Raw genomic sequence first — 27,157 nt, forward strand, 5'->3', positions numbered from 1 at the left:
CACTTTGTGACGTAATTATCCAAGTTTTCAGCCTGACTCTATAGATTGCTCTGCAAGCTATTAAAGTATTTAAAGTATTAATTAAAGTATTACTCTGAAAAAACAGTTTGAAAAAAGGGTGTTTAGCTATTGTTATTTGAAGTGTACAAACTCCTAGGTAACTGTGCCACAGACTACCAAATGGCATCACCCCATGCGCCCCATTCCACAACGGGACACCCCCCCCCCCCACCCCACCTTCTCCCCCCACAACTCCCTGACTGTCACACACTCCCAGACTACCCACTCCACTCATACTGACCATCCCCCACTCCCAATCCCACCCACTGACCTTTGGCCTGGCTTCTCAAAGTGGCTGGATATTTAAACCGACCTGCTTTACAGCAGCTAGTGCCTTAAAAAGGGAGCGTGACTTCCTTACCTTTTCATAGCTGCACTGACACAAGGCCTCGAGTACCTGCTGCACTGCACTTTTCTCACCCAGCCCGAGTTGGAAGGTTGGGTGAGAAATTGCAGCTGCATTTTAGGGCGAGTACATAGGGACAGATCGGCAATCAGACAGTGATTGACACTCCACGGAAGTTCTAGCCCTATATTTGGCCTCAACACTTCTGGGTAAGAATACAAAAATCTACCAGGTTTTTCAATCCTGATCACAGCAGTAACCACTGATAAATGTGTGCACATTGATGAGGACAGAATAGGCTATGATGCTGTTCACAGTTGAATAGACAGCCATTTATTGTCTGGGCTCACACATAAAAATAGCCGCTTAGGATACTGAAAAAATCCTGTACCCAGGGAAATGGTCTTCAGCAAAAAGAGATGGGATAGATGTTAGAAAAGAGAAGAAGAAATGAAGAATGGAAGGAAAAAGCAAACTGTAGCAAAGATGCAGGGAATTACCTCTGTTGATTTCAGGAGCTTTCCTTTCATTTGGCTGTTTGATAAAATACTGTATGTATGGGTCCTTCCAATAGTTCATACTCACGGCAAACCTGTGAAACAGAAGAGATAATCAATGAGAAACTGGAGTTAAACTGACAGTAGTTTGGCCTGTCTTGCTGATTCTGCTACTGCAGTGTTAACAGACTGCAACAACAATTGAGCAAATTGTTTATTTAGGTTCCAAGATAAGCAGAAAGATTGCACTTCTTGCAAAATTGCTTGCCTTTAAATTTTAATAAAGCCATCTCTAAACTGTGTTCAATGTAAAGAGATCCTGGGTGTTAAAAAGTATTTAATTCTGGATAGAAATCCTCAAATGGCCAGGCGTATCTACCATATCACCCAACGATCATGGATTGCTATGCTAGAGAGTTTATAACATGCCAGATGTACATTTGCAGATCCTTATCTTTTGAAATGCCAGTCTCAAAGATGGTGTAGCCTAGTGGGTCAGTGCAAAAAGCAAGTTTGAAGCGCCTGTAACCATCTTCAGCCAGAAGCACCACAAGGATGATTCATCATGCCTCCTCCTGAGGTTCCCAGATACCAGTCTCCAGCCAATTTGATTCACTCCATTGGATAGCAAAAGGTGGCTGAGCACACTGGACAGAACAAAAGCTTTGGGCTCTGACAACATTCCAGAGGCTTGTGCCTCAGAACAAGCCAAGCCAGGTTGTTCCAGTAGAGCTACAGCACTGGCATCCATGTGACAATCTGGAAAATTGTCCAGGTCTGTCCTGTCTCCAAAAAGCAGGACAAATTCAATCTGGTCATTTCTCACCCACCAGTCTATTCTCATTCAATAAGAGTGGCGGAAGAGGTCATGGATAGTTTTGTCAGACAGCATTTACCTATGGTCAATTTAGGTTAGAATCACTCAGCTGCTGACCTCACTACTGCATGGGCTCAACTATGAACCAGAGGTAAATTAGAGAGGTGAGGAGAGAGTGAGGGCCCTTGATATCAAGGCAGTGTTTGATCAAGTGTGCCATCAAAGAGTCTTAGCAAAATTAAAGTCAATGGGAATCAGGGGAAAGATTCTCCAATGACTGGATTCATACCAAGCATCAAGGAAGATCATGGTGGTTGTTGTGATCAATAAACTGCGCTCCAAGTCATCATGGCAGGACATTCTCAGGTCAAAGTCCGAGGCCAACCATCTTCAACTGCTTCATCATAGGTTTTCTCTCCATCTTAAGATCGTATGTGGGGATTGTTTGTGGAATGTTTAGTACCATTTGTAACTCCAGTAAGTCCAATCGCATGCGGCAAGACTGGACAACATTCAGGTTTGGGTTGATAAGTAACATTTATGCCATAAGTGCTGTGCAATAACCATCTCCGATAAGAAACAAACAGTCTAACCATCTTCTTTGACATTCAATGGCATTACCAACACGAAATCCCCTGCTATCAACATCCTAGACGGTACCATTGACGAGAACTAATTTGGATCAGCCATATAAATGCTGTGGCTGCAAGAATATGTCAGAGGTTGGAATTCTGTGGCAAATAACTCATCTCCTGCATCACCAAAGCTTGCCCATTTACAAAGCACAAATCAGGGGCGGGATTCTCCCCTACCCGGCGGGGCGGGGGGTCCCGGTGTAGGAGAGTGGCGCCAACCACTCCGGCGTTGGGCCTCCCCAAAGGTGCGGAATTCTCCGCACCTTTGGGGGCTAGGCCCACGCCGGAGCGGTTGGCACCACATCGACTGGCACGAAAACCGGCACCAGCGGCCTTTCAGGCCCGCCGCCCGGGCTGGCCGAAAGGCCTTCGCCGGTTCGCGCATGCGCCGGTGGTGACGTCAGCGGCACCTGCCGCTGACGTCACCTGCCGCTGACGTCACCTGCCGCTGACGTCACCTGCCGCTGACGTCACCTGCCGCTGACGTCACCTGCCGCTGACGTCACCTGCCGCTGACGTCACCTGCCGCTGACGTCACCTGCCGCTGACGTCACCCACCGGTGCATGCGCGCTGGGGGATTCTCTTCTGCCTCCGCCATGGTGGAGGCCGTGGCGGCGGCGGAAGAGAAAGAGTGCCCCCACGGCACTGGCCCGCCCACCGATCGGTGAGCCCCGATCGCGGGCCTGGCCACCGTGTGGGCACCCCCCGCGGTCCGATCGCCCCGCGCCCCCCCAAGGACCCCGGGGGCCCGCTCGCGCCGCCGATCCCGCCGCCACCAGAGGTGGTTCAAACCTCGGCGGCGGGAGAAGCCTCCCAGCAGCGGGACTTCGGCTCATCGCGGGCCGGAGAATCGCCGCAGGGGCTCGCCGCGGCGCGATTCCCGCACCCGCCAATTCCCGGGTGGCGGAGAATTTCTGCCACAATGGGGGCGGGATTTTCGGCGGCCCCGGGCGATTCGCCGACTCTGTGTGGGGTCGGAGAATTTCGCCCCAAGAGTGTGATAGAATACTCCCACTTTCCTGACTGAGTGCAGCTTCAACATTCAAACTGAACACCATTCAGGACAAAGCAGCCTGGAGTGGAGTGGCACTTCATCTGTCTTTTTACACATTCACTCCCTCTACCACCGGCACACATTGACAGCGGTGTATACCATCTACATGATGCCCTGCAGCAACTTGCTAAGCCTCCTTCGATGACAACTTCCAAATTCATGACCCCTACCACCTAGGAGAACAAGAGAAGCAGGCATATGGGAACACCACTAACTGCAAATTCCCCTACAAATCAAATGGACAACACGGTGGTACAGTGGTTAGCACTGCGGCCTCACAGCTCCAGGAAGCCAGATTTAATTCCGGCCTTGGATGACAGGAGTTTGCACTATCTCCCAGTGTTTGTGTGGCTTTCCTCCGGGTACTCTGGTTTCCTCCCACAGTCAAAAGATATGCAGGTTAGGTGGATTGGCATAAGATTGCCCCTTAGCGTCCAAGGATGTTCACATTAGGTGGGGTTAGAGGGATGGGCCTAGGTGTGGGGGCTCATACAAAGGGTCAGTGCAGATTTGATGGCCCGAATGACCTCCTTGCATCGTAAGAATTCTATGAAATCACACATAATCTAGGAATTATAATCGTTATTCCTTCATTGTTGCTTCATCAAAATCCTGGAACACCCTTCATAATTACTGTAGATACATCCACAATACAAGGACTACAGCAGTTTAACACCTTTGCAAGGGTAGTTAGGGAGAGGCAATAAATGATGACCGAGCCACTGATGCCAAAATAAATGAATGAATAAAAAATGCCCACTATGGACATCATATGAACTATTTCCTGCAACAAGCATCACACACAGTAGAATACATTATCACACTCCTGTCAATTTTCAGACACAACTGTTCCAATGCGCCATCTGCAATTCCTACCTTTTACAAACTGTTGCATCATCACATGTGGAGCGGACTGCTTCATCTGCTGTGTCATCAGAGCCAGTGAAAGAATGGTTGGCAGCCATTAGATTCTCACACTATGGGGGTAGAAAGTATTATACCGGTATTGATTTCAAGAAGATTGTCAACATTCTATAAACTCATCCCCAACTTCCCTAAAACCAAAAACATTGAGTACAACATCAGGTAATTACTTTAACTATCTCTTAAGTGACAGCATTTAATATGTACATTTATCATTTCTGTTTTCCTAGATCTAAAAAAATATAAAGGCTGCATTCCCTACAACCATCAAAACGCAGTTTCTTCAAATAACTCAAGAATTATTTTTAAAAGATTGCTTTGACACAAAGAGTGTTTATAAATATGGATATTGACAAATTAGTTGTCCTAAAGTTTACATTTCTGCTATTAGACTGAGATTGCAAACGATTCTACATCAGGTTAATGAAACTGCACTGTTATATTAGGAACATAACACAAATTATTCTGAGGTTAGACAGTGCTGTGCGAGGAGCTGAAAACTCAATTCGAGTTATGTGCCCGAGGATCGCCAACAAAGTGCACTGAAAGATGTACATCAGAGTAAGCAGGAGCGAACCCCGAATGCTGAGACACTCCGCGCGCGGATCCTTACATTCCTTGCCTTGGACCTTTGGTGGTAACATGGGAAAACAACACCGAGACTTCCGGCTACGTAACGCCGTTACCTCTGACAATGCAACAATACGGCTCCCGATTGGCTCTAGCAGCCAAATGATAGGAGCCGTTCATTGGCCGGCTCGGGCCGCATTGATTGGTTGTCGACCAGGAGGCCGGAAGAGCAGCTGCCATTCAGGAAGAAGGGACGCGCTTCCGGGATTAATTTAGAAACCATGACGTGCGATAGCGGTGTACGTCCTTTGGGAGAAATTTACAGTAGCCGGTCCCCGAGTTCATAATGTCACTGGGAATTTCGGATTTATACGTGATTTTACGTGGTATGCATCACACTTGGGTGCATAGCTTCGCCGATGGGACAATTGTAAACTCCACGATCACCCCGCACCATAACAGAAGCTACAACTAAGCAGGACGCTCTAAAGTATTGAAAGGCGCTATATAAATATCCTTCATTCTATCTCCATAACCTCCCCCAACATAATTTTCACCAGAATTCTGCAATCTTCTCTCTTGTACGTTCCCACCTCATCGTTTACTGCTGTGTCTTCTGTTTTCCAGGCCTCATGTCTGGAAGGTTCAGCCTCAACACTTTTGGCGCACAAAGTGGGAAACCCTTTAAAACCTTCCTTAAAATCCATTTCTTTGACCGACCCTTTAGCTTAGTTTGAGCTTCGTTCCTTCAGCAATAGTGATAGGGAATTATATAGTTAGGTCAATTATTTTGTTGGTGTCTCAGGGAATCAAAGAATGGGGAGATGGCGGAAAGTGCAGTTGAGGCCAAAGTTCAGCCATGATCATATTGAATAGTGGAGCAGGCTCAGCAATGTGATCCACTCCTGCTACTATTTCCTGTTCTGATGGAACAGGCAGGCATTAAGCCCCATGCTGCTAATCTGATCACAGTAAGAAGTCTTACAACACCAGGTTAAAGTCCAACAGGTTTGTTTCAAACACGAGCTTTCGGAGCACGGCTCCTTCTTCAGGTGAAGAAGGAGCCGTGCTCCGAAAGCTCGTGTTTGAAACAAACCTGTTGGACTTTAACCTGGTGTTGTAAGACTTCTTACTGTGCTCACCCCAGTCCAACGCCGGCATCTCCACATCATGGCTACTAATCTGATCCACACTCCAGTCAACTGCACCTCTGCCCCCCATCCCACTATCATGTATGACATGTCAGGTTTATCAACTCAGAACCGCACTGAATGTGCAGAGTTCAGAGGGGAAGTGGTAAAAGAAATAAGAGAAGTAAAGAAAGGATCTGACGAGACTGGCAGCCAGCAAAAAGGCATATAAATAGTAAAAGGGTAGTAAAAGTACAAGTGGGGCCAATTTGGGATCAAAAAATGAGATTTATGCATGGAGACAGAGGACATAGTTGAGGTACGAAATCATATTCACATTTGTCTCTACCAAGGAAGAAGGTGATGCCAAAGTCATAGTGAAAGGAAGTAGTTGAGCAACTGGATGGGGTAGAAATTGATAAAGAGGAGGTCACCAGGGCTAAATGAGATGAATCCGAGGATACTAAGAGAAGTAAGAGGCGAATTGGAGATCCTGACCATAAACTTTGAATCCTTAGAAACAAGAATGGTGCCAGAGGACTGGAGAATTGCAAATGATGCATCCTTGTTCAAAAGAGAGTATAAGGATAAGCCCAGCAAGTACGGGCCAGACAGTTTAACCTAATAGAGGGCTGATGAGACTCAAAGATTGTTATTAGGATCACCGCTTTTCTTGATCCATATAAATAACTTAGACGTGGATGTGCAGACCACCATTTCAACATTTCAGATGGTACTTGGAAATATTATGAACTGTGAAGAGTCTAGTGATGAACATCAAGAGGACAGAGAGGCTGATGCCATGGGTGATACATGGCAGAGGAAATGAAATGATACATTTTGGTAGGAAGAATGAGGAGAGTATGACAATGCTGTCCACTGTCCAAAATTATTCAATCTGTACACAGAATAAATATTCAGAGAATCAGATGTACTTTCAAGGGGATACGGTAGCATAGTGGTAATGCCATTCGACTAATAATCGAGAGACTGAGATTAATGCTGTGGAAACATGGGTTCAAATTCCACTGTGACATAAATAAATAAATAAAATCTGGAATATAAATGGTAACCCATGAACCTATCACCAATTGTCATTAAAAATCAGATTCACTAATGCCCTTTATGGAAGGAAATCTGTCATCCATACCTGGTCTGGCCTACATGTGACTCCAGGACCACAACAATTTGGTTGTCATTTAATTGCCGTCTGAAATGGCCTTGCAAGCCTCTCTGCTCAAGGGCAATTAGGGATGAGCAACAGTTGGTAGCCTTGCTAGTGACACCCATGTCCCAACAAAAAAATGGAGGTATGCTGATGTGCTACTTACAGGATCAGAAAATATTGTGGATAGAATATGGATTGAGTCTGCACACCAAAAAGACAAAAACAATGATTTTCATAAGGAATACATTGGAAGAATGAGGATTGAAGTTGATGGTGTCAACGGGAACAAATAGATAAGTCTGCCTAATTAGGACAAATAATAAGATGGTGGATGCAATGCTGAAGTATAGAGATAGCCAGAAGTAATTTCATGATGATGAAGGATGTGTTACAAACCAGAAAACTCAAGCTTGAAACAAGGAAAAATCCTATAAGGTCACCTTCCTATATGCCTCAGAAACCCAGATAATAAGTAAAGATCTGTGGGAGAAAATGAAGGCCATTGAAATGTAAATGCTCAAAGTTTGCTTAAAATTAATATGCCGACCATAAGATAGGTGAAGAGGTGCTTGAAATCGCAAAAGCAAAAAGCTCTGAAAGGTAATATTCAGAAAAAAAGTCAGTATTTTGGCAATTTAAGCTGAAAAAAATCTATTTTTGAGGGCAAAGAAGAGAGCAGCAGAAAGAGGGGTTGATCTATGGGTAGTTGGATGACAACGTCACAGAGCGGCAGATGAGCTACAGTAGATGTGCAAGTCAGACAATCATGACACACATGACAACAAATCACCTGGTAGGAGTAGATACAAGTAGGACAGGACAGGGATTTTATAGGATCTCAAATTATTCCTCTAAATTCATTGTCCCACCACCAACCCCTTGGTGTCATCCCCAAATTGTACAGGAATGACTGAGATTACATAACTAGGTCATTTATAAATGCCTAAAACAAGAGTGACTCTAATACACAGTCTTTGGGCATGTCACTCATATTCTATTTCTACAGCTTTGCTTCAGAAAATCTATTGTTTCTTTCTCTTGGCTGGTTATGAATCAGTGTTCATGTTACTTACACTACCAAGCACAGGCAACAATTAGTAATTTTCATTGGTCGATCAGGCATCCCCCTCATGGAGGTGAAACTGTTTTGATAGAGTTGGGGATGCTTGTACTCTGAACTTGTGTAACTCTATGTGATACCATTTAGTACCATTAGATGGCAGGAAAGGCAACTGTCAATTTTTAACATGGCACAGTTGATCAATGATAAGTCCTTTGGCATTACAATTTTTATGAATATTTATTTGATGGTTTCCATTTTTCTACATATTTAAAAATGAACAAAAATTTGGTTTTTAAGGTTTGTAAAAATTTCAATGTGCTAAATATTAAGACATAGATCTGCACATACTAAGATTCCTACATTCATTGGAGGGACAGCAAGCCATAGGAAATAATCCTGAAAATTGGACTTTGTTGAGCTTCAGATGCACATGGATTATATTGATGTTGAGGTATGTGAAACTTGCTCAGAACCCTTTGAAAGAGAATGTTTATAATGGTTGGAGGACACTGGGTGATGACTGGCATTGTCCCTGTGTTTTATGTGGTTTAGTTTGTACGTTGTGAGCTTCAAATATTTTAATACAGGTGCTAATGTTGGGAATTGAAGTGAGGGAATCTGAAGAAGAGAAAAATGCTACATCTCCATAGGGTAAAATATAGTGCTCTGTCACTTGCACGGTGATCTCTATTTGATTTCTATATTGTGAGTGCTGCTATAGCAGGGAATATTGAAATACCTGCTGACTTTGCTCATTGAGGTTGAAGGATGGGGTAATTCAATTGCTCATGGTTACTGTGGATGCAGGGTTTGAGTAGTGGAGGCTGATTTATTTGATGAAAACCTGTCCCTTTCACGTAGACTTACCCTACTCTCCTCAACAATTTTTCATCACCAAGGAATAGATAGAACAGTACAGCACAGAACAGGCCCTTCGGCCCTCGATGTTGTGCCGAGCAATGATCACCCTACTCAAACCCACGTATCCACCCTATACCCGTAACCCAACAACCCCCCCTTAACCTTACTTTTAGTACACTACGGGCAATTTAGCATGGCCAATCCACCTAACCCGCACATCTTTGGGCTGTGGGAGGAAACGGGAGCACCCGGAGGAAACCCACGCACACACGGGGAGGACGTGCAGACTCCGCACAGACAGTGACCCAGCCGGGAATCGAACCTGGGACCCTGGAGCTGTGAAGCATTTATGCTAACCACCATGCTACCGTGCAGGCCAATCAGTGTCTTTGGATGTATAGCACAATGGATAGGGCACAAGTTCCAAGGAGGAAGGGAATTTCCCTTCTGTATCCTCTGAGTATCTCAAAGTGCATCACAGCTAATAAGTTATTTTTCATACGTTTTTGATATGAACCAAACATGACAGCTGAAATATGCCCAATAAATCCTAAAAGCAGCAATGAGGTGAATGACAATGCAGTTTTATTTTTGGTAGTGATGATTGAAGAATGGAAATTGGCCATTTGTGTAGGTCTTTACCAGAATTCATGGGCCTTTTTTTGAAAAAAACTATCAATGGATCTTTTATATTCATCTCAATAGACAGATGGAATCTTGGTTTAATATTTGATTTGAAAGAAGGCATTTTCAGCATGAAGTTGTACACAGAACAATTAATATGCTCAATTCCCGGAATTAGGGCTTGGACTCACAACTTTCATATCACAGAATCCCTACAGTGCAGAAGGAGGCTATTTGATCCACCGGGTCCGCACCGACCCTCTGAAAGAGCACAAGGCCCACTATCCCACCCTATTCCCATAACCCCGTAACTCCACCTAACCTTTGGACACTAAGGGGAAATTTAGCATGGTCAATCCACCTAACCTGCACATCTTTGGACTGTGGGAAGAAACCAGAGCACCCAGAGGAAACCCACGCAGACACGGGGAGAATGTGTAAACTCCACACAGACAGTCAGCCAAGGCCAGAATTGAACCAGGATCCCTGGCATTGTGAGGCAGCAGTGCTAACCACTGTGCCACCATACTGCCTCTTTCTGACTGAACTTGAGAATGCCACCACAAACCAAGGTGACACTTAGACTGTGACACTTGCACTGGTTTATCTCCATCTTGATAATGCATTTGGTTCAAGGCACTGTACTTCATGGGATATTCTGGCCTTGGACGAAGTACAAAGAAGCGCAAGAGTTGATAAAATCAGACTAGGCAACAATGCTATGAGGAAAATCTAAAAATAATGTAGATGTTTACAAAGGAAGGAAGGTGCTCTTGTTGTTATATTTAATGTCTTCAAGGGACCAGATACGCTGGATCATGGAGTGATGTTCAAATGTTACACAAAACAATTTCTGACATGCAAATTGTTTTTATTTGTTCATGGGATGCGGGCATCACTGGCTAGGCCAGCATTTATTGTCCATTCTGAATTGCCCTTAAGATAGTGGTGAGATTACTTCTTGAACTGCTGCAGTCCATGTGGTATAGGTATACTCACAATGCCATTAGGAAGGCAGTACCAATATTTTGATCCAGAGACAGTAAAGGAATGGTGATAAATTTTCAAGTCAGAATGGTGTATTGAAGTATATCAATGATGAAATGGCAGAAAGTCTCTGAACTTTAGAATTAACTGGATGGCTGGAGATGGTTTTTCTGGCTATATTAATAAACCAATTTACATATAGCTGAAAGAGAAGGAATGCTCAAAACGATAAGGAATTTTAAAAAAACTCAGGCAATTGCAACATTTGATTAGTCAGAAGTATAAATGATGTCATTCTGCTTGTGGAATGTACACACCCTTAGTTATTCTTTCGACTTTCACTCTTACTAATCATCCATAATTACACTCCTTGTTACGAGTACAGATTTCACTTTATTTTTGAAAAAATTGTATTTTTAAAAGATGAAAAACATATATGTATTTACACACATACCTGAACATTACCTGAACTTCTCCATTCTGCACACTGTTGTGAAAATGTTGACAACTATGGATGTTCTCTTAACTCTGGCAAAATATGGATAGACTAAAGACTTTAATCTCAAGACTTTGATGTTAAAGTGAATGTGCCCTCCTCCTGCCCAGCTTTGTTGTTGTTTACCCGCCCCCCCTGGTAACGGAAGTGGGCGGGAGAGGAACTTCCGGCTGGCCCTCAGTCGGGTGTGTTGTCTCTTCACTGTGAGCGGGCGGGGGGGAAGTTCAGTTTCGTGAATCGGAGGGAACGAGAGAAAAAAAGCCGCTGAGGGTCACCAGACGTTGAAAGTTATTCGGCGGATGAGCAGAAGCCGAGTGGGAATCTCCGCATTGAGTGGCTGGCGAGCCCCCGGGTAACCGCCGGACTGACAGGCAGCCCCCCACAAACCAAGATGTGCAGAGCGGCCTGGACACAGGCTCACTAAAATCAATCACTTTTGAGAGAAAACTTCAGAGGGACCAACCAACCAGAAGGAACAATGAAGAAGCAGTTTAATCGGATGCGGCAGCTCGCCAACCAGACTGTCGGCAGGCAAGTACCGTCCCGCAACTCCCCACAAGAGGACCGAGCAAGTTTTGGGGGTGCGCTGGAAAGTTGGGTGGGTGGGTGTGGTGCTGGTGGAGGTGAAATCTTGTGTCTGGTTTTAGGGGGTCGACAACTTTCAGCTGCTTTGTTTCGTTGATCTCTGCGTTTTCTTGGGAAGGTGGCGGCTGGAGTCCAAAGATGTGCAGGTTAGGTGGATTGGCCGTGAACATTGTGCGGAGTTACGGGGAAAAGGGGCGGGGGAGTGGGCCTAGGTAGAGCTCTCCTTCGGAAGGTCGGTGAAGGCTCGATGGGATTCTACTCTGGAGTTTTTGTGGTTGCACCCAGGTGGCTTCGTACATCGGTTTTGATTCTTATCTCGGCTCGAAGTCCCCTTCCGGAGGGTGGGGGCGCAGGGCCTCGGCAGACTTTGGATTTTAAGGATGATGCTTAGCTGCCTCAACGTTTTCCATCTATTATGCTGTGGCTTTATGTAAAGCAGTGAGGTGGCGGCAGATCAAATGGTATCTTCCAATGCAAATCCTGCTATTAAATAAAGTAACTGGTTTGCCACTCGTGCAGTTCAGCCCTGTTGTCTTTTCGTTGAGGTGATTATGCATGTCTGCTAATTAAGACTGTCTCCAGTGTTGTTGGACGCACATTGCTGAGAGTCTCGGATGTTGGAGGTGCACAAAGTGAGGCCGACACTGAGTTGGGCAGCATCACAAAACAATTTTGCAGGAAGTGGCGGAAGTGACCGCGGGGTTGGGTTTGTATCTAGTGGCTCACGTGTTGTGGTGCACTTTTTGAGGGAGTGGTTTGTTTTCCATTCTTCGGATTCTGAAATGTTGGGACTTTGGAATTAAACTTCCAACACGCACCGTTGTGGCTCGTAAAGCGCTGACCCTCCTCGGTTGGAAGCAGTGATACACGGACCTCTCGCGTGTCGTCCTGTGCCCTGAACAGCAGACCATATCCCTTTTGACCGCAGCCCGCTCTCAGTTCCAGACTCTTTGCTTGTCTGGCCCTGGATTCTGACTCCTTATAGGGACCCAGCCAGAGTCGGATACCGTCCTGTTTGTTCAGTCTGAGACAGGGTTACCCAAACAACTATTGACTCGCCCCATGTCATTGTTGATTTTGCATGGTTTCGGTAGCATTTGAGTGTAAACTATCTATAAAGAAATCCGATTCCTTTCAGTTAACTTTAGGTGAATTTCATTCTAATATCAGATTTTTGTGTGAGCTGGAAGTTCTCAACAAAACTCATTTATTGCCGTTGGTAGTGCAATGCAAATTGTACAGGATCGCATGTGAAATACACGACATAACCTTCGTTGCCTTCCAGTTTAGAATCTGAAGGATGAAAATTAAAGGGAAACAAAATGGAGAATTGAGCAGTGCTCCAAAAGCTAGTGATTCAAAACAAACCTGTTGGACTTTAACCTGGTGTTGTAAGACTTCTTTCTGTGCTCACCCCAGTCCAACACCGGCATCTCCACATCATGATCAGAGTCTAGGAAGAGAAGACCGTTAATGTTGTAAATGTGTACTCTACAGAACTAGGAATTGAAATGCATCATTGGCCAGTACATTGTCTCGTTCTGACGTTGTCATGTATGAAGGGGAGGAGAAATAACTCAGTTGTGTATGGGATAATTGTTTAATCAGAGTTACAAATTGAGTGTTAAAATGAGACTTTAAAATGCCGTGTATCGTGAACCTAAAATTAAGTTGGATCTATTTTGATATGCTTCACAGGAACATTAAAACATATCGTTACAGAGAATCTGCTTGCAGTAGATTTTTTTTCTAAAAATAATCTATTGGTAAAATACCTGAAAGAACATTAAAAACATTTCAAAATGACCATCACAGTGCAAGTCCCGAAAGACATGCTTGTTAGGTGAATTGGACAATCTGAATTCTCCCCCGGTGTACCTGAACAGGCATGTGGCGACGAGGCGGTTTTCTCAGTAACTACATTGCAGTGTTAATGTAAATCTATTTGTGACACTAATAAAGATTTATCATAATATTTGTGTTTTCTACATAGATTATGGGTGGGTTTTTTGAGCACCCTGCCACATCATGTTTCACAGCAGCAGAGGCTGCCCGCCGTTGTCAACAGAGTTTCCCGTTGAATGTACCCCCCCCCCCCCCCCCCCCCCCCCCCCAAAATGTTGCTGGGAGCGATGCACCTTTGGAGGGACCAAAAGATTCCACCAGCATAAATGGCTGGAAAATTCTGGCTCCTGTTGCCAAAGATAAGAGATGTACAGGATCTGTCTGGAGGAAACCAGTCAATGGGAGTAGATCTGCTCATCGTGGTGTGATTCCACTGTTTTGCACGTTTGAGTCTCAATTTGTCTCAAGTGGATTTGTTTCACTTATAATCATGAGTTGTATGTTGCATAGGTTGACTCTAATCTGAGACTAAATCTTGTGTTGGCCATTATTATTTTGAATTATTATTTTTATTTTATTTCTGAAAAAAATCCTGCTTTTTGGGCATTTCTTGTTGATTTTGTCATGCAGGGGAAACCCTTATGTTTAATATTCCTTTCAAAATACTGATGAGAAGTGTTTGAATGAAGACCAAGTACCAGAGAACCACAGAAAGGTAACAGCACAGAAAGAGGCCATTTAGTCCATTGTGTCTGTACCGGGTAAAACAGAGGGAAAAGAGAGAACGCACTGCTCATTTTAATCCCACTTTCTAGCACATGGTCTGTCGGCACTTTAGATGTAGATCCAGCTACCTTTTTAAATGAGTTGAATGTTTCAGCCTCAGCCACCATTTTGGGCAGTGAATGCCGCACACTCACCATCCTCTGGGTGAAAAAAGGTTTCCCTCATGTCCCCCCAATCCGTCTATTAATCCCCTTAAATATGTGCCCCCTGCTAGTTGATCTCTTAAACAGGAAAAATAGGTCTTGCTGGTCTCAGCACCTCATAATTTTGTGCGCCTCAATTAGTTCATCTCTCAGCCTCCTTTGTTTTAAGGGAAACAACCCGAGCCTATCCAACCGTTCCTCATTGCTGCAATTTTCAAGCCCTGGCAGTATTCTTGTAAATCTCCTGCATGAGGGAAACAACCTCACCCTATCTAACCTTTCCTCATAGCTGCAATTTTCAAACCCTGCAACATTCTTGTAAATATCCTCTGCACTCTCTCCAGGGAAATGATGTCCTTCCTGCAATGTGATGAGCAGGACTGTACGCACAATTCCAGCTGTGGTATAGAGTTCCACATTCACATCCCTGCTTTTGTATTCAGTATCTCGTTCAATGAATGAAGGCATTCCATATGCTTTCTTGACCATCTTATCCACCTGTCCTAACATATGAGGAGCGGTTGGGTCTGCACTTGTTGGGAGTTTAGAAGGGTGAGGGGGGGATCTTATTGAAGTTTGCAGGATACTGAGAGGCCTGGATAGAGTAGACGTGGAGAGCATGTCTCCATTAGTTGGAAAAACTAGAACCCGAAGGCACAACCTCGATTGAAGGGACGATCCTTTAAAATAGAGATGTGGAGGAATTTCTTCAGCCAGAGGGTGATTAATCTGTGGAGCTCGCTGCACAGAGGGCTGTGGAGTCCAAATCACTGAGTTTCTTTAAGACAGAGATAGATAGGTTCTTGATTAATAAGGGGATCAGAGTTAACGGGGATGTGAAACATATCAGCCATGATTGAATGGCAGAGCAGACTGAAATGGCTGTGTCTTATGGACACCTTTAAGGAACTGTGGACATGCACTTCAAGGTCTCCCACTTCCTCAATTCTTCTCAATACCCTACTGTTTGTTTAGAATTCACTTGCTTTGTTTGCCCTCCCTAAATGCATTAACCTTGCAGTTCTCCAATTGAATTCCATTTGCCACTTGCTACAAGTAGTAGTCAACTAACATCTGAAAAATACTGGAACTATATTTGTCCATTGCAGCCATATGTGCCACCCGGGACAGGAAGGTGAGTGCATTTGTTCGTGTATCTATACTGTATTTTTAAATCCTGAATCTTCTATTAAAAAGGCTTTGTTTTCAGTCTCTGATGCAAACTCTACCTATGCATAAATGCCCTCTGCCCCTCTGGCTATCACTTCAGACTAAACCAGTAATTTGCACCCTTATTTACCCCTGAGCAGAGCTTTCAACTCATTTATTCTCTCCATCACAAAAGCCGCAGAGGGAAGCTGCGTACCCCTCGTCGGACACATGCACCACCGACCGCCGACTCCGAGCCGGTGTGTTCCGAGGGTCTTGGCAGCTTGACCACCATGACTGTGCTCACCACCTTTACCTCTGACAATATCTATCTCTCCCTCCGCCCACCTAGCTCTGAAATCCATATCCGTACCATTGCACTTCTGGAATCAATACTGATGCGACTGGAGATTGACTGATGTAATTGTTACAACAATGGAACATCAAGCAACAACTTCCAAATTCAGTGATTTTAATTGTGTAACATCTTCTTTCCAAGACACTTCACGGGAGTGTTATCAGCATGAATTTCCTGTTCAGCAAGCTTCTCTCATGTGCAGCTCTGTACACAGTGGTTAGCACAGTTACTTCAAGCTCCAGAGTCCCATGTTCGATTCCCGGCTTGGGTCACTGTCTGTGCAGAGTCTGCACGTTCTCCCGTGTCTGTGTGTGTTTTCTCCGGGTGCTTCAGTTTCCTACCATAGTCCAAAGACGTGCAGGTTAGGTGGATTGGCCATGATAAATTGCCCTTGGTGTCCAAAAAAAAAGGTTAGTGGTTTACGGGGATATGGTGGAAGTGTGCGCTTAATTGGGGTGCCCTTTCTAAGGGCCGGTGCAGACTCGATGGGCCCAATGGCCTCCTTCTGCACTGTAGATTCTACAATTCTATGTTGCATGCCCCATTTAAAGATGAGAAAGTAATAACGAAACAAATCAAAAAGTCAGAAACACTATAATATCCTGGATGTATTCATTGGTTTCTGTATTAACTCATCCAGTGTGTACTGAACTCATTATCTTAATTGACTTCTGTTTGAGCCCAATGTTTACTGCGCATAAGTTCAAGGGATTCAAGAGCCAGACTTCATATAGTACAATCCTAGAATCCCTACAGTGCAGAAGTAGGCTATTCGGCCCAGCGAGTCTGCACCGACCCTTGGAAAGAGCACTCTACCTAGGCCCACACACCCACCCCATCACAGGAACAAATGTAAGTTCCTTACGTTTAGAATCAGGTGAATTCAAAATTGGCAGCAAAGAGATGGCAGACCAGGTTGAACAAATACTTTGGTTCTGTCTTCACTAATAAAATAACCGTCTGGAAATACGAGGGGACAGAGGGTCTAGCATAAAGGAGGAACTGAAAATGATGGAATTAAAACCCAATAAGTCCCCAGGGACTGATGATCTGCATACCAGAGTACTTGGGAAATAATAGATGTATTGGTGATCATTTTCCAGCATTCTATAGACTCTGGAAGAGTTCCAGTAGATTGGAGGGTAGCTAATGTAACCCCACTTTTTTAAAAAAGAGAGAGAGAAAACGGGAAATTATAGACCGGTTAGCCTGACATCGGTAGTGGGGAAAATGCTGGAGTCAATTATTATAGTTGAAATAACTGAGCATTTGGAAAGCGGTGATAGGATTGGTCCAAGTCAGCATGGATTCACTAAAGGGAAATCATGCTTGACAAATCTTTTGGAATTGTTTGAGGATGTGACCAGTAGAGTGGACAAGGGTGAACCAGTGGATGTTGTGCACCTAGACTTTCAAAAGGCTTTTGACAAGGTCCCACACAAGAGATTAGTGAGTGGGATACTGAATTTGCATGATCAGCCATGATACTGAATGCTGGTGCAGCCTTGAAGTACTGAATGACCTATGTTTCTATGTAACCCCACCAAGCCTTTTGGACACTAAGGGACAATTTAGCATGGCCAATCCACGTACACATCTTGTACCGTGGGGGGGGGGGCGGAACTGAAACAACTGGAGGAAACCCACACAGACATGGGGAGAAAGGGAAAATTCCGCACAGTCACCCGAGGCCAGAATTAAACCTGGGCCCCTGGTGCTGTGAGGTAGCAGTGCTAAGCACTGTAGTCCTGATCTTGTGTTCTAATCTTATTAACCAGTATATTTTTAATACTACTTTATGTAATATGGCAATAGATTTTTATATCTTATAGTTTGTAACTAGTAAACCTTTCCTGAAGTGTAATTTACTTTCTATAACATTTGCTGATCACATTTTGTTGATTTTTTCAAAGTAAAATAAGAGCAAATCATGAGAAATAGGGATGTACATTTCAAAAATTGTCTAGAATACTGCCACTGAGAACTTTCAAAGGGTTACTGAAAGGAATCCCTCTCAAATGACTAGTCAGGAGAATATACCAATGAAAGAGTAGTTGAATACTTTCTGAAAATAAACACCTAGTTGTTCTTGATTTATAATTGGCAAAATAAGGTTGAAAACATATCAACCTCCAATGATTGTATTTCACCGAAATATGTACAGACGTATCCAGTGTTGCCTTCTGTCTTTTAATACCTCCAGTAAAGTTTTTGCTTTTAGGCTGCAGCTTAGGCTAGATATTTTGCCTTCAAGAAGGGGAGAATAAACTTGACAGAAAGTTTAACGTTGGTAGTGGGGAACATTTTAGGAACTCTGAAGCTAGGTCATACGACTCTTTTTTTAAAAAAAAATATTGTTATCGCAAAATAAATTCACACTAAACAGCAAATATATAATGGTACAATACCTGAAGAACACAATCAAGAATTATCAACCCCACTACACCCAACCATTCAAAGATTAATCCCCACCAACAGCTGACGGTGACTAGCTCTCTGAAAAGGAAATGAATAGCTGCCATTTTGAGAAGAGCTCTTCTACCGGCCCTCTAATGGTGTACTTGACCTTCTCTAGAAATAGGAGCTCCATTAAATCACTAACCAGGTTGAGGCACTGAGCGGAGTAGGACATCTCCACCTCAACAGAACACTGCGGCTATCAACGAGGCAAAGGCGAGAAGATCCATCTTCATCCCCGTCTGTAGCACCAGCGTGTCTGAAATCCCGAAAATAGCCACTAGAAGGCAAGGCTCCAGCTCAATATCAATAATCACTGACATGCTGTTAAAGAAGGAGACCCAGATATTTCCAAGCTTAGGACACAATCAGAACATGTGGGTATGATTTGCTGACCCTCGAGAACAATGTTCGCATTTATCCTCCATCCCTGAGAAAAAAAAACTCATCCTTGTCTTGGTAAGATGCGCACTGTACACCACCTTGAACTAAATCCAGCATAGGAGGAGATAAGGTTGATCAGGTAAGAGCCTCACTCCACAACTCGCACCACCATCCCCAATCCCCGTCTCCCAATCAGAAATCAGACCCAGCTCACCCTCCTACTTCCTTCTCTCCTCGTCCAGTGGAGCCTGCTCAGCCGACAGGATCTGGCCGTAAATGTCCCAAATCTTTCCCTCGTCCACCTCGGCTAGAGATGTTCAAGAGGGAGGGTGAAGGTGCAAGGGAAATGAAGGGATCTCCTTCTGCAAGTAATCATGCACTTGAAAATAACTGAATAAATTAGACCTTGGGGGTTGGAAGTTATCCAACCTGCCCTCCACAAATAGATCACCAAATCTTTCCAGCCCTTCCTCTCCTGACTTAAACTTCGAGTTGGCGGCAAGAGATTACTACAAAAAGGGCCTAACAATGACCTGCAGCTGAGCTTAAAATATTGCCTCAATTGCCTCCAAGTCCTCAGAGTGGATACTATGACTGGACTTGAAGCGGCAGTTACAAAGGCCCCCAAGCTAGAATCATTATAAGAACTCACCTCTATCCGCCCCAAATTTGAAACCTTGAGCCGCCCCATTATTTTCCCAATATTGGGTCTTGCCCACCCAAATGAAGGAAGCTATTATCTTGTTGAGGCTAGCAAAGAACAATTTAGGGAGAAAAATGGGGAGACACTGAAAAATAATTTACCTTGGAAGGACATTAATTTTAAACATCTGAACACCGCCCACCAAAATACACGTAGAGGTCATCCCACTTCTGCAAGTCCGTTCTAATCCCATTAACCAGGCTAGCATTTAATTTATGAAGCGAGGCCCAATCATGGGCCACCTGGATTCTCAGATAACGAAAGCTAGATCTGGCAAGGTGAAAAGGCAATATCCTAAAATGAACTCCCCTCCCTGCAGAATTCATTGGAAAGTAGTCACTCTCATCCAAATTTGACTTCTACCCCAAGAAGGAACCAACACTCCTAAGGAGCTTCATTGTCTCATTCACAGTGAAGACTTTATCCATGATATAAAGGAGCAGATCATTTGTGCTCCCTCCCCTTCCTGCTTTAACCCCCTCCACCAAGTGGAAGATCTTCAATTGCCAAAGCAAACAAAGGTGGAGGCAATGGATAATCCTGTCTCGTGCCTTTATTTACCTGAAAGTAACCTGAGCCCAAATTGTTTTGCCATTCATTCACTGTTTCTGGATTGGAACCCTGGAGTTCCCTAACAAAACTGTTGGTGTGCCTGCACCAGATGGACTGTAGTGGCTCAAGGAAGCAACTCACAACCACCCTATCAAGGGTAATTAGGGATGGGCAACAAATGCTGGCTTATCCAGCAACAGCCACACCACATGAAACTTTAAAAAAAATTGATGAAGTAACAAATTGGTGAGGGAAATGCAGTTAATGTTGCATTATTTTAAAAAGATTTTTAATACATTTTGTCTGGAAAGATCACCAGAGGTAGATAATACAAGCTAAATGGTACAATTTAAAGGAATATAAAGAGAGAGAGAGAGAGAGAGACATGGGGATGCTTCTGTTGGATAACCAAATATGCGAAGTCAACAAATTTAGGGGCAAATTAAAAGGCAGCTCTGGAAAGGGATACTGCATCAAAGTAACCCAGAATCTCAAAAGAAATTTAAAACATCAAAACCAAATGTGATTAAAGGAGACAACAATACTGTAGCTGCAAGAGTAGGTTAGAGGCTGGTAATTCTGCAGAGGGTAAGTCGCCTTCTGTCTTCTCAGAGTGCACTTTCACTGCCAACAAAATGGCCAGGTAGATGGGGACCTGACGCCCACCTGCTCGGCATAGTGTCCCTTGCGCAGCAGCCAGTGGATGTGGCTAATGGGAAATGAGACCGGTCCTGGAGAAGCGGGTCTTGACTTGGCATGCCCTTTGCCTCCGGTTTTGCCGCGACCCGGCACATTGCTGCTGCTAAAAACATCACTGATCCGGTTTTTGCTGAATTAATTTATGTCTGTTCCTCTTTCTTTTCAAAGTTAGATCACTTAACGTCAGCAATTACTTTAAATAGAAGTATTGAGGGGAAAGAAACTTGAAATTAGCAGAACAAACTCAAAGAATGTTGGAGTGTGCTAATTGCTTGCAATTAATTTTTCAAAGGAGCAGCAGATGTGAGACTTATTTCCTACAAGTTACTTTGTGCCAAGTAGTCAGAATATTCATTTTAGATACAGAGCGTGGGCGATTAATTTAAATATTCCAGGTTAAAATATTTGATATATAGTATGTATACAATCTTTGGTATTTGTGTTATCTTAAAAATTCAACATGGCGCAAATACAGCAGGTAATGTAGCTACATAACTGCATCACCGAACAAAGTAGGCACGAAGGAGTCCCCTGAAAACCACAAAGTAGCCCTGGAGAAATTATTACAAAGAACCTTTAAAACATTTTGACCCCTTGCTAAACCTAGATAAAATACTAGTTCAGGCCCAGATAGAGAATTTTGCCCCAATTTGGGTATCGGGTTGGGAAGGAGAGTAAAGCTTTAGAGAGGGAGAGAAGACATTTACTGGAATGATTCTGGCATTGAATGATTAGTTACATGGATAAACCGGAGAAGTTTGGAGCAGTGAAGGTTCAGATGAGATTTGATAGAGGTGTTTACAATCATCAAGGTTCAGATCAAGGAAATAAAGAAAAAACTTTTTGAAGTTTAATGGTTTGATAGCCATTGAGCACAGATTTAAGGTGATTGAGAAAATAACTAGAGGCAACATGAGGAAAAGGTCTTGAATGTAGCAGTTGATTAGGTTTCAAAATATATTGCTTGATAGAATGGTGGATACAGATTCAATAATATTTTAAATAATAAAAGGAGAAAAAAATTACAGGCATATTGGGAAAGAGCAGGGGGTTGGGACTGAACAGGATTGCTCTTTGAAGGAACTAGTGCAGACCTGATGGGCTGTCTTAGATACCAGAGTGTTCTCTAATTCTTTAACAGTTGAAGGGAGATACCAGTCAAACGTGTGGATTCTGAACATGTGCATTTTGCAGAAGTTCCCATCATGCTTTGTAGGCTTCTGAGTTGAAGTAGTAGATTATTACTTCTCATTGTTTGTGAAATTGTTTGCAACTGCCCCTCGATATACAGTACTCTTGTGAATATTAATGAAACCCTGTCCAATTCTGTAACCTTGAAATGTTCACTTTCACTTACTGCCAACCTAAATTCTGTCATCAGTAATTAGTCACCACCATAAGTTTCTTCAATACACTCTCCTTGACTCCGGTTCCTGTTACTTCTGCAGGTTCTCAATGCTTTCATCTTCCAGTTTTAACTGATCTTCTCAAACAACACATTACTCTCCCCAATTCCTGACCCAAACAACAATTAAATTCCATAACCCTCCTTGCAAGCATTTTCCATTTTACTCACAATTGAACTCTACTCCCCATCTTTGTTTACTTAATAATTAGTGTTCCTGACTTTGAAGGAATGCACAGTTCTACGCTACTAGCATCTGTGGACTCCGTGCGCGGGAGGAGTTTGTATTGAAACTGCATTGTACTGCTGTCATAGTTAGTTAATGGTGGTTTGAGTCACTGTCTGCGGAGTCTGTATGTTCTCCCTGTGTCTGCGTGGGTTTTCTCCGGGTGCTTTGGTTTCCTCCCGCAAGTCCCGAAAGATGTGTGGTGAGGTAATTTGGACATTCTGAATTCTCCCTCTGTGTACCTGAGCAGGTGCTGGAATGTGGCAGCTAGGGGCTTTTCACAGTGACTTCATTGCAGTGTTAATGTAAGCCTACTTGTGACAATAAATATTATTATCTAATTATTATATTTCACAATTTTTATTGGGAAATTGGTGTTGCATTTGCACTTAACGATTGGATATTGTAATTTGTCATAAGTATTGGAAAAACAACTAGTCTGTCCTGTCATTGCAATTCCGAGTATTTTTATGTTGATGTCCTACATATAATATTGCGAACTGGTATTAATGGTATTTAATAGTTGGTGTGTAAAAATATTGCCTATTTTTGTTACTGAAGTTCACTGTTTTAATCAGCATGTTGACACTATTTGCTTCAGCTGTTACCAGGTTCAGTTATTAACTAGACAGTCAGTAGCCAGCAGTATAAACTGCCGAATGTATTGCAGTGATATCATGGTTGTTATAATTCAGCGACTGACACTAGGAGTCTCATTAGTATATAAGTGCATGTTAGAGTCAGGTGACCTCTGACTGACTGGGGAGCTGTGAAAGAGGTTGCTTGTGCATATTCATACTGTTATTCATCTGTTGTTTTGTATACATTTGACCACAGTTAATATTAATAAATTGTTTATAGCTTTAGCTAAAGGTGTTCTTGTAATATAAATCAGCACATTCAACAAGGACATTACATGTACTATTTTCGGTGATTCTTTATACCTGCAGTATTTAGTTAAATAATGGACACTTTTCCACCCATGGTGGCAGTGCTGTGTTATTGTTTAATACAGTAATCTGCTTCTCTTGGGATGATTTCCACTTAAAGCATGTCAAAGTAAAAATAACATGAGAGGAAAAAATTGCCCCACAAGAAATGTGAACAGGAGTCGACCATATAGTCTTTTGGCCTCCATTCTACATATTCTTAAACATTCTTCCATAATAATGTTACACAACTTCAGCATAATGATAAGATTCTGATGAATGAAAATTCACTTGATTCTTTACATAGAGCTTTGTGAATTCTGAAACCGTCATTAAAAGTTAAACGCCTGTTCCCCATGACCCTTGACTCCCTTTAAGTTCAAATAAGTTCAAACAATCTGTCTATCTCAGCCATGAATATATCCAGGACTCGGCCTTTAAACCTCTCTGGGATAGATAGAGAATTCCAAAGGCTCACAACGTTCTGAGAGAAGAAACTCGTACTCATCTGTTTTAAATGAGCGACGCCTTATTCTGAAATTCTAAGTTCCTCCATGAGGGAAACATTCTCTCCGTATCTATCCTGTCAAGCTTTCTTTCAATAACCTCTCATTCTCCAACATTCTTTAGCACAGGGCTAAATCGCTGGCTTTGAAAGCAGACCAGGGCAGGCCAGCAGCGTGGGTTCAATTCCCGTACCAGCCTCCCTGAACGTGCGGCGGAATGTGGCGACTCGGGGCTTTTCACAGTAACTTCATTTGAAGCCTACTTGTGACAATAAGCGATTTTCATTTCATTTTATTCTTGTGGTGGGGAAGAGACTTGGTTCTAGTCACAGTTCTAGATTGCTTGCAGTTTTATCACTTCCTTTCCAAGAAGCAGTGCTTTTATTGGGGGTTTAGGTTCACATCCAGTGATTAACTCTCTACTACCATAACCAGTTCCCAACAGTGGGCTATTCAAGAATGTACCCAACCTGACCTGATGATGTTGCCTTTATTTGAGAGTCACTAGAGTGTGAAAGCTGACTAATTTTTTTTAAAATTCACTGACCCAGCATACAAAGCCAATTTCATCATCCTACTACTCCTCTGATCAGCAAACTTAGCATAAACTAGGACTCAAAACCGGGGAGCTTTGGCTCTATCACGGCACTTGACTTTCTAGTTAGTTTTGAAGAGAAAGCCTCCCGCTCCCCTGCAAAAAGGCCACCGGATGCAACGAGATTTCCATTAATTTGGGACTGTGATATCTGCTGGGCAGGAAGAGTCATAAAATTCCTGGCCATAATGTTAGGTATTTTAGAAATTATGGCATTTGAGGTTTTTCCGTATTATGGAGGGCTGGCTGAACCAACAGTTTGGTATTGTATACTACATGTTAAATAATTTATTTCTCTCTGCTTACTAAGTTAAATACACCAGATTATTGTCTCCTGGTCAGCACATGAGATCGAGTCGAGCTGCACGTCTGCTGCTCATTGTTATCAGACTTCCAATACTCAACATTTTAACTAGGGGGAATGTATTGTGTCTACTTCACTTAATTACTAAACAATTGGAATTTACATGTCTAGCAGTTAAAGGCAAATGTGTTATGAATCATAAGCTCTCGCAAGTGTTCAACACAAACAGTTTTGTCATTTTGGTTAAAACAGTACATCTGACTGACTGAGGTGGGTTAATTCTTGAAGATGAGCAATCTGCTACATGCTCATCCTGAAATGGTAGAACATGTTGTCATTACAGCATAGAAGGAGACAACTTGTTCATCAAGTCCATGCAGGCTCTTTGTAGAGCAATTCAGTCAATCCCATTCCTCCACATTCTATGTAGCCCTGTAAGTTTATTTCCCTCAAATGTTCATTGAATTTTCTTTTGAAAAAACTCTCTATCTGTTCTACCTTGCAGGCAGTGAGTTCATTTCCACTTGGTGCATCAAAAGATTCCCATTCCCCTGTATCTTTTGCCTAGACCTTTTCCAAGATATTTAAGCAATGTGGATAGTTAAATCAAGGGGGAGAGCTTTTCTTTGTCTACCTTATCTAAACAGTCATAATCGTGTATACATCTATCAGATCTCCCCTCGATTTCCTTTGCTCCAAAATACAATGATTATTGTGAGTGTGAGCTATACTCTTAATATGTACATTTCAAAATTGCCCCTGGCCATTGTGCATGTTAATGTTTGGCATGCACCTATTTCTGGTTCTTTGCCTGCCCCAACTCATTTATTGCTGAAAACCTCATTTATGAGCTTGTTACTTCTTGGCTTGACTGTTGCCAGCCAGGAGAGTATTGGCTAATACCTTTCAACTTCATAAACCTGAATTTATTAAAAACCTTAAAAATATTCATTGGCATCACCTCAGGAAGGATATATTGACCTTTAAGTGTGTGTAGATTTACCATCATGATTTTCAGATCCCTCCATGTCCTCCTCTCTGAAACCTCCTTCAGTGTTACTGTATAATCCTCTGAGCTTTATTCTTCAATTCTGGTTTCTTGTGCATCACTATTTTAAATGTTTTATCTTTGGCAACTGTACCATCTGCTGCCCAGGCCCTGAGAATTGAAATTCCCTTCCTAGGCCTCTCCCTTTAAGGTACTTATGGAAACTAAAAGCTTTTGGTTGCCTATCCTAATGTCTCCTTCTATAACTTGGTGCTTTCTAGCTAACACTCCTGTGAGTGTTGGGATGTTTTACTACGATAAAAGTGCAAAATAAATGCAAGTTGTTGTTTACCTTGATCCCTCCTTGCAGGAGAGCTGACATTTTGGACTTGGCAAAGGAATGCTGAGCTCATAAACCAGATGAAGATTCCGGTCTGGGGTGGGGATTGACTTCCTGTTCAGCTCTGGTTGCTGATTACTGCATTGATGTATTTTAAAAGTTCACAGTTTATGATGAAAGCACTTAATTTGCTTTCAACTGTAGCCACCTGGGGTGGCCACGTCCCGATTCCAAAATGGACACTCGCAAAGAGTGCAGGGAAAAATGGACAGCACTAGAGAAAACAAGCATGTGCAAGGTTTCCTGTATATTAGAATCCAGACAGAACTGAAACCAATAGCCATTAGCATATTAATGAGCTATCTCTGGGGACAAAAAGGAAACATTGAAACAATCGAGACCAGGACAGACTCCCTGGCGCCAGTGGGAGCTAAAACAAAGGCAGGCCAACGGCCCAACGATCAGGGAACAGCCCCAGTTTTGGAGAAAATCAATACGAACGATTGGGAAATGGTCCAATTAATTGGGACCAAGTACGGGGTCTGCCCAGAAGGGCGCAAAACCCCTGGGGACTATAAAACGAGTCCTCATGGTCAGTTCGCTCTCTTGGTAGCTCTTGGTAGCTCTTGGAAGAACTCACCTTGGCATTTGGCTCTCAGCGACAAGAGGCCGCCAAGCATCAGCCAAGTAAGTCTAAGGTCAACTCACGCTCCTATTCCGTACTAGTTCGAAGCCATCAGAATCGGATAACGGCCATTGTTCCTCTGACTGAGTGGGCCACTAGAAGCTAAGTATAGGCTTTAGTAGTAGTTGTAGTTTAGCGAGTAGAGTTTATGCATGAGTAATAATTGACTGTGTGTAAATAAATGTGTATTGATTTCAAACTTACTAACTGGTGTATCGAGTCATTGATCAGTACTTGGCTTTGAACCCTGTGATGGTATCAGAAAGATACCTGGTGACTCTTGAC

At 43.1% G+C, this 27,157-nt stretch overlaps 2 protein-coding genes across 10 annotated transcripts in view; one reads left to right on the top strand and one right to left on the bottom strand.

Moving 5' to 3' along the window:
• lcmt1 (leucine carboxyl methyltransferase 1) overlaps nt 1-5,030 on the bottom strand; it is a 57,011-nt gene extending 51,981 nt beyond the window's left edge. Inside the window, exons 1-3 of one of the 3 annotated variants that reach the window (XM_038819890.1) lie at nt 4,948-5,030; nt 4,287-4,387; nt 907-998 (exon numbers count right to left, since the gene is read on the bottom strand). In XM_038819890.1, the coding sequence (XP_038675818.1) occupies nt 907-998; nt 4,287-4,375 (181 nt within the window). In that variant the 5' untranslated portion in view covers nt 4,376-4,387; nt 4,948-5,030. Of the gene's footprint in view, nt 1-906; nt 999-4,286; nt 4,388-4,889 lie in introns of all 3 variants that reach the window. The other 2 variants (XM_038819892.1, XM_038819891.1) reach the window with 2 other exon arrangements.
• Nucleotides 5,031-11,374: 6,344 nt separating this feature from the next.
• The window catches only part of arhgap17a (Rho GTPase activating protein 17a), a 188,069-nt gene continuing 172,286 nt past the window's right edge, over nt 11,375-27,157 (top strand). For 4 of the 7 annotated variants that reach the window (XM_038819885.1, XM_038819886.1, XM_038819887.1 and 1 more), the window contains exon 1: nt 11,375-11,764. In XM_038819885.1, coding sequence (XP_038675813.1) covers nt 11,712-11,764 — 53 coding nt within the window. In that variant the 5' untranslated portion in view covers nt 11,375-11,711. The remainder of the gene's footprint in view (nt 11,765-27,157) is intronic. The other 3 variants (XM_038819883.1, XM_038819884.1, XM_038819889.1) reach the window with 2 other exon arrangements.

This window comes from Scyliorhinus canicula, chromosome 15 (assembly GCF_902713615.1).
Source record: "Scyliorhinus canicula chromosome 15, sScyCan1.1, whole genome shotgun sequence".
Lineage (NCBI taxonomy): Eukaryota > Metazoa > Chordata > Chondrichthyes > Carcharhiniformes > Scyliorhinidae > Scyliorhinus > Scyliorhinus canicula.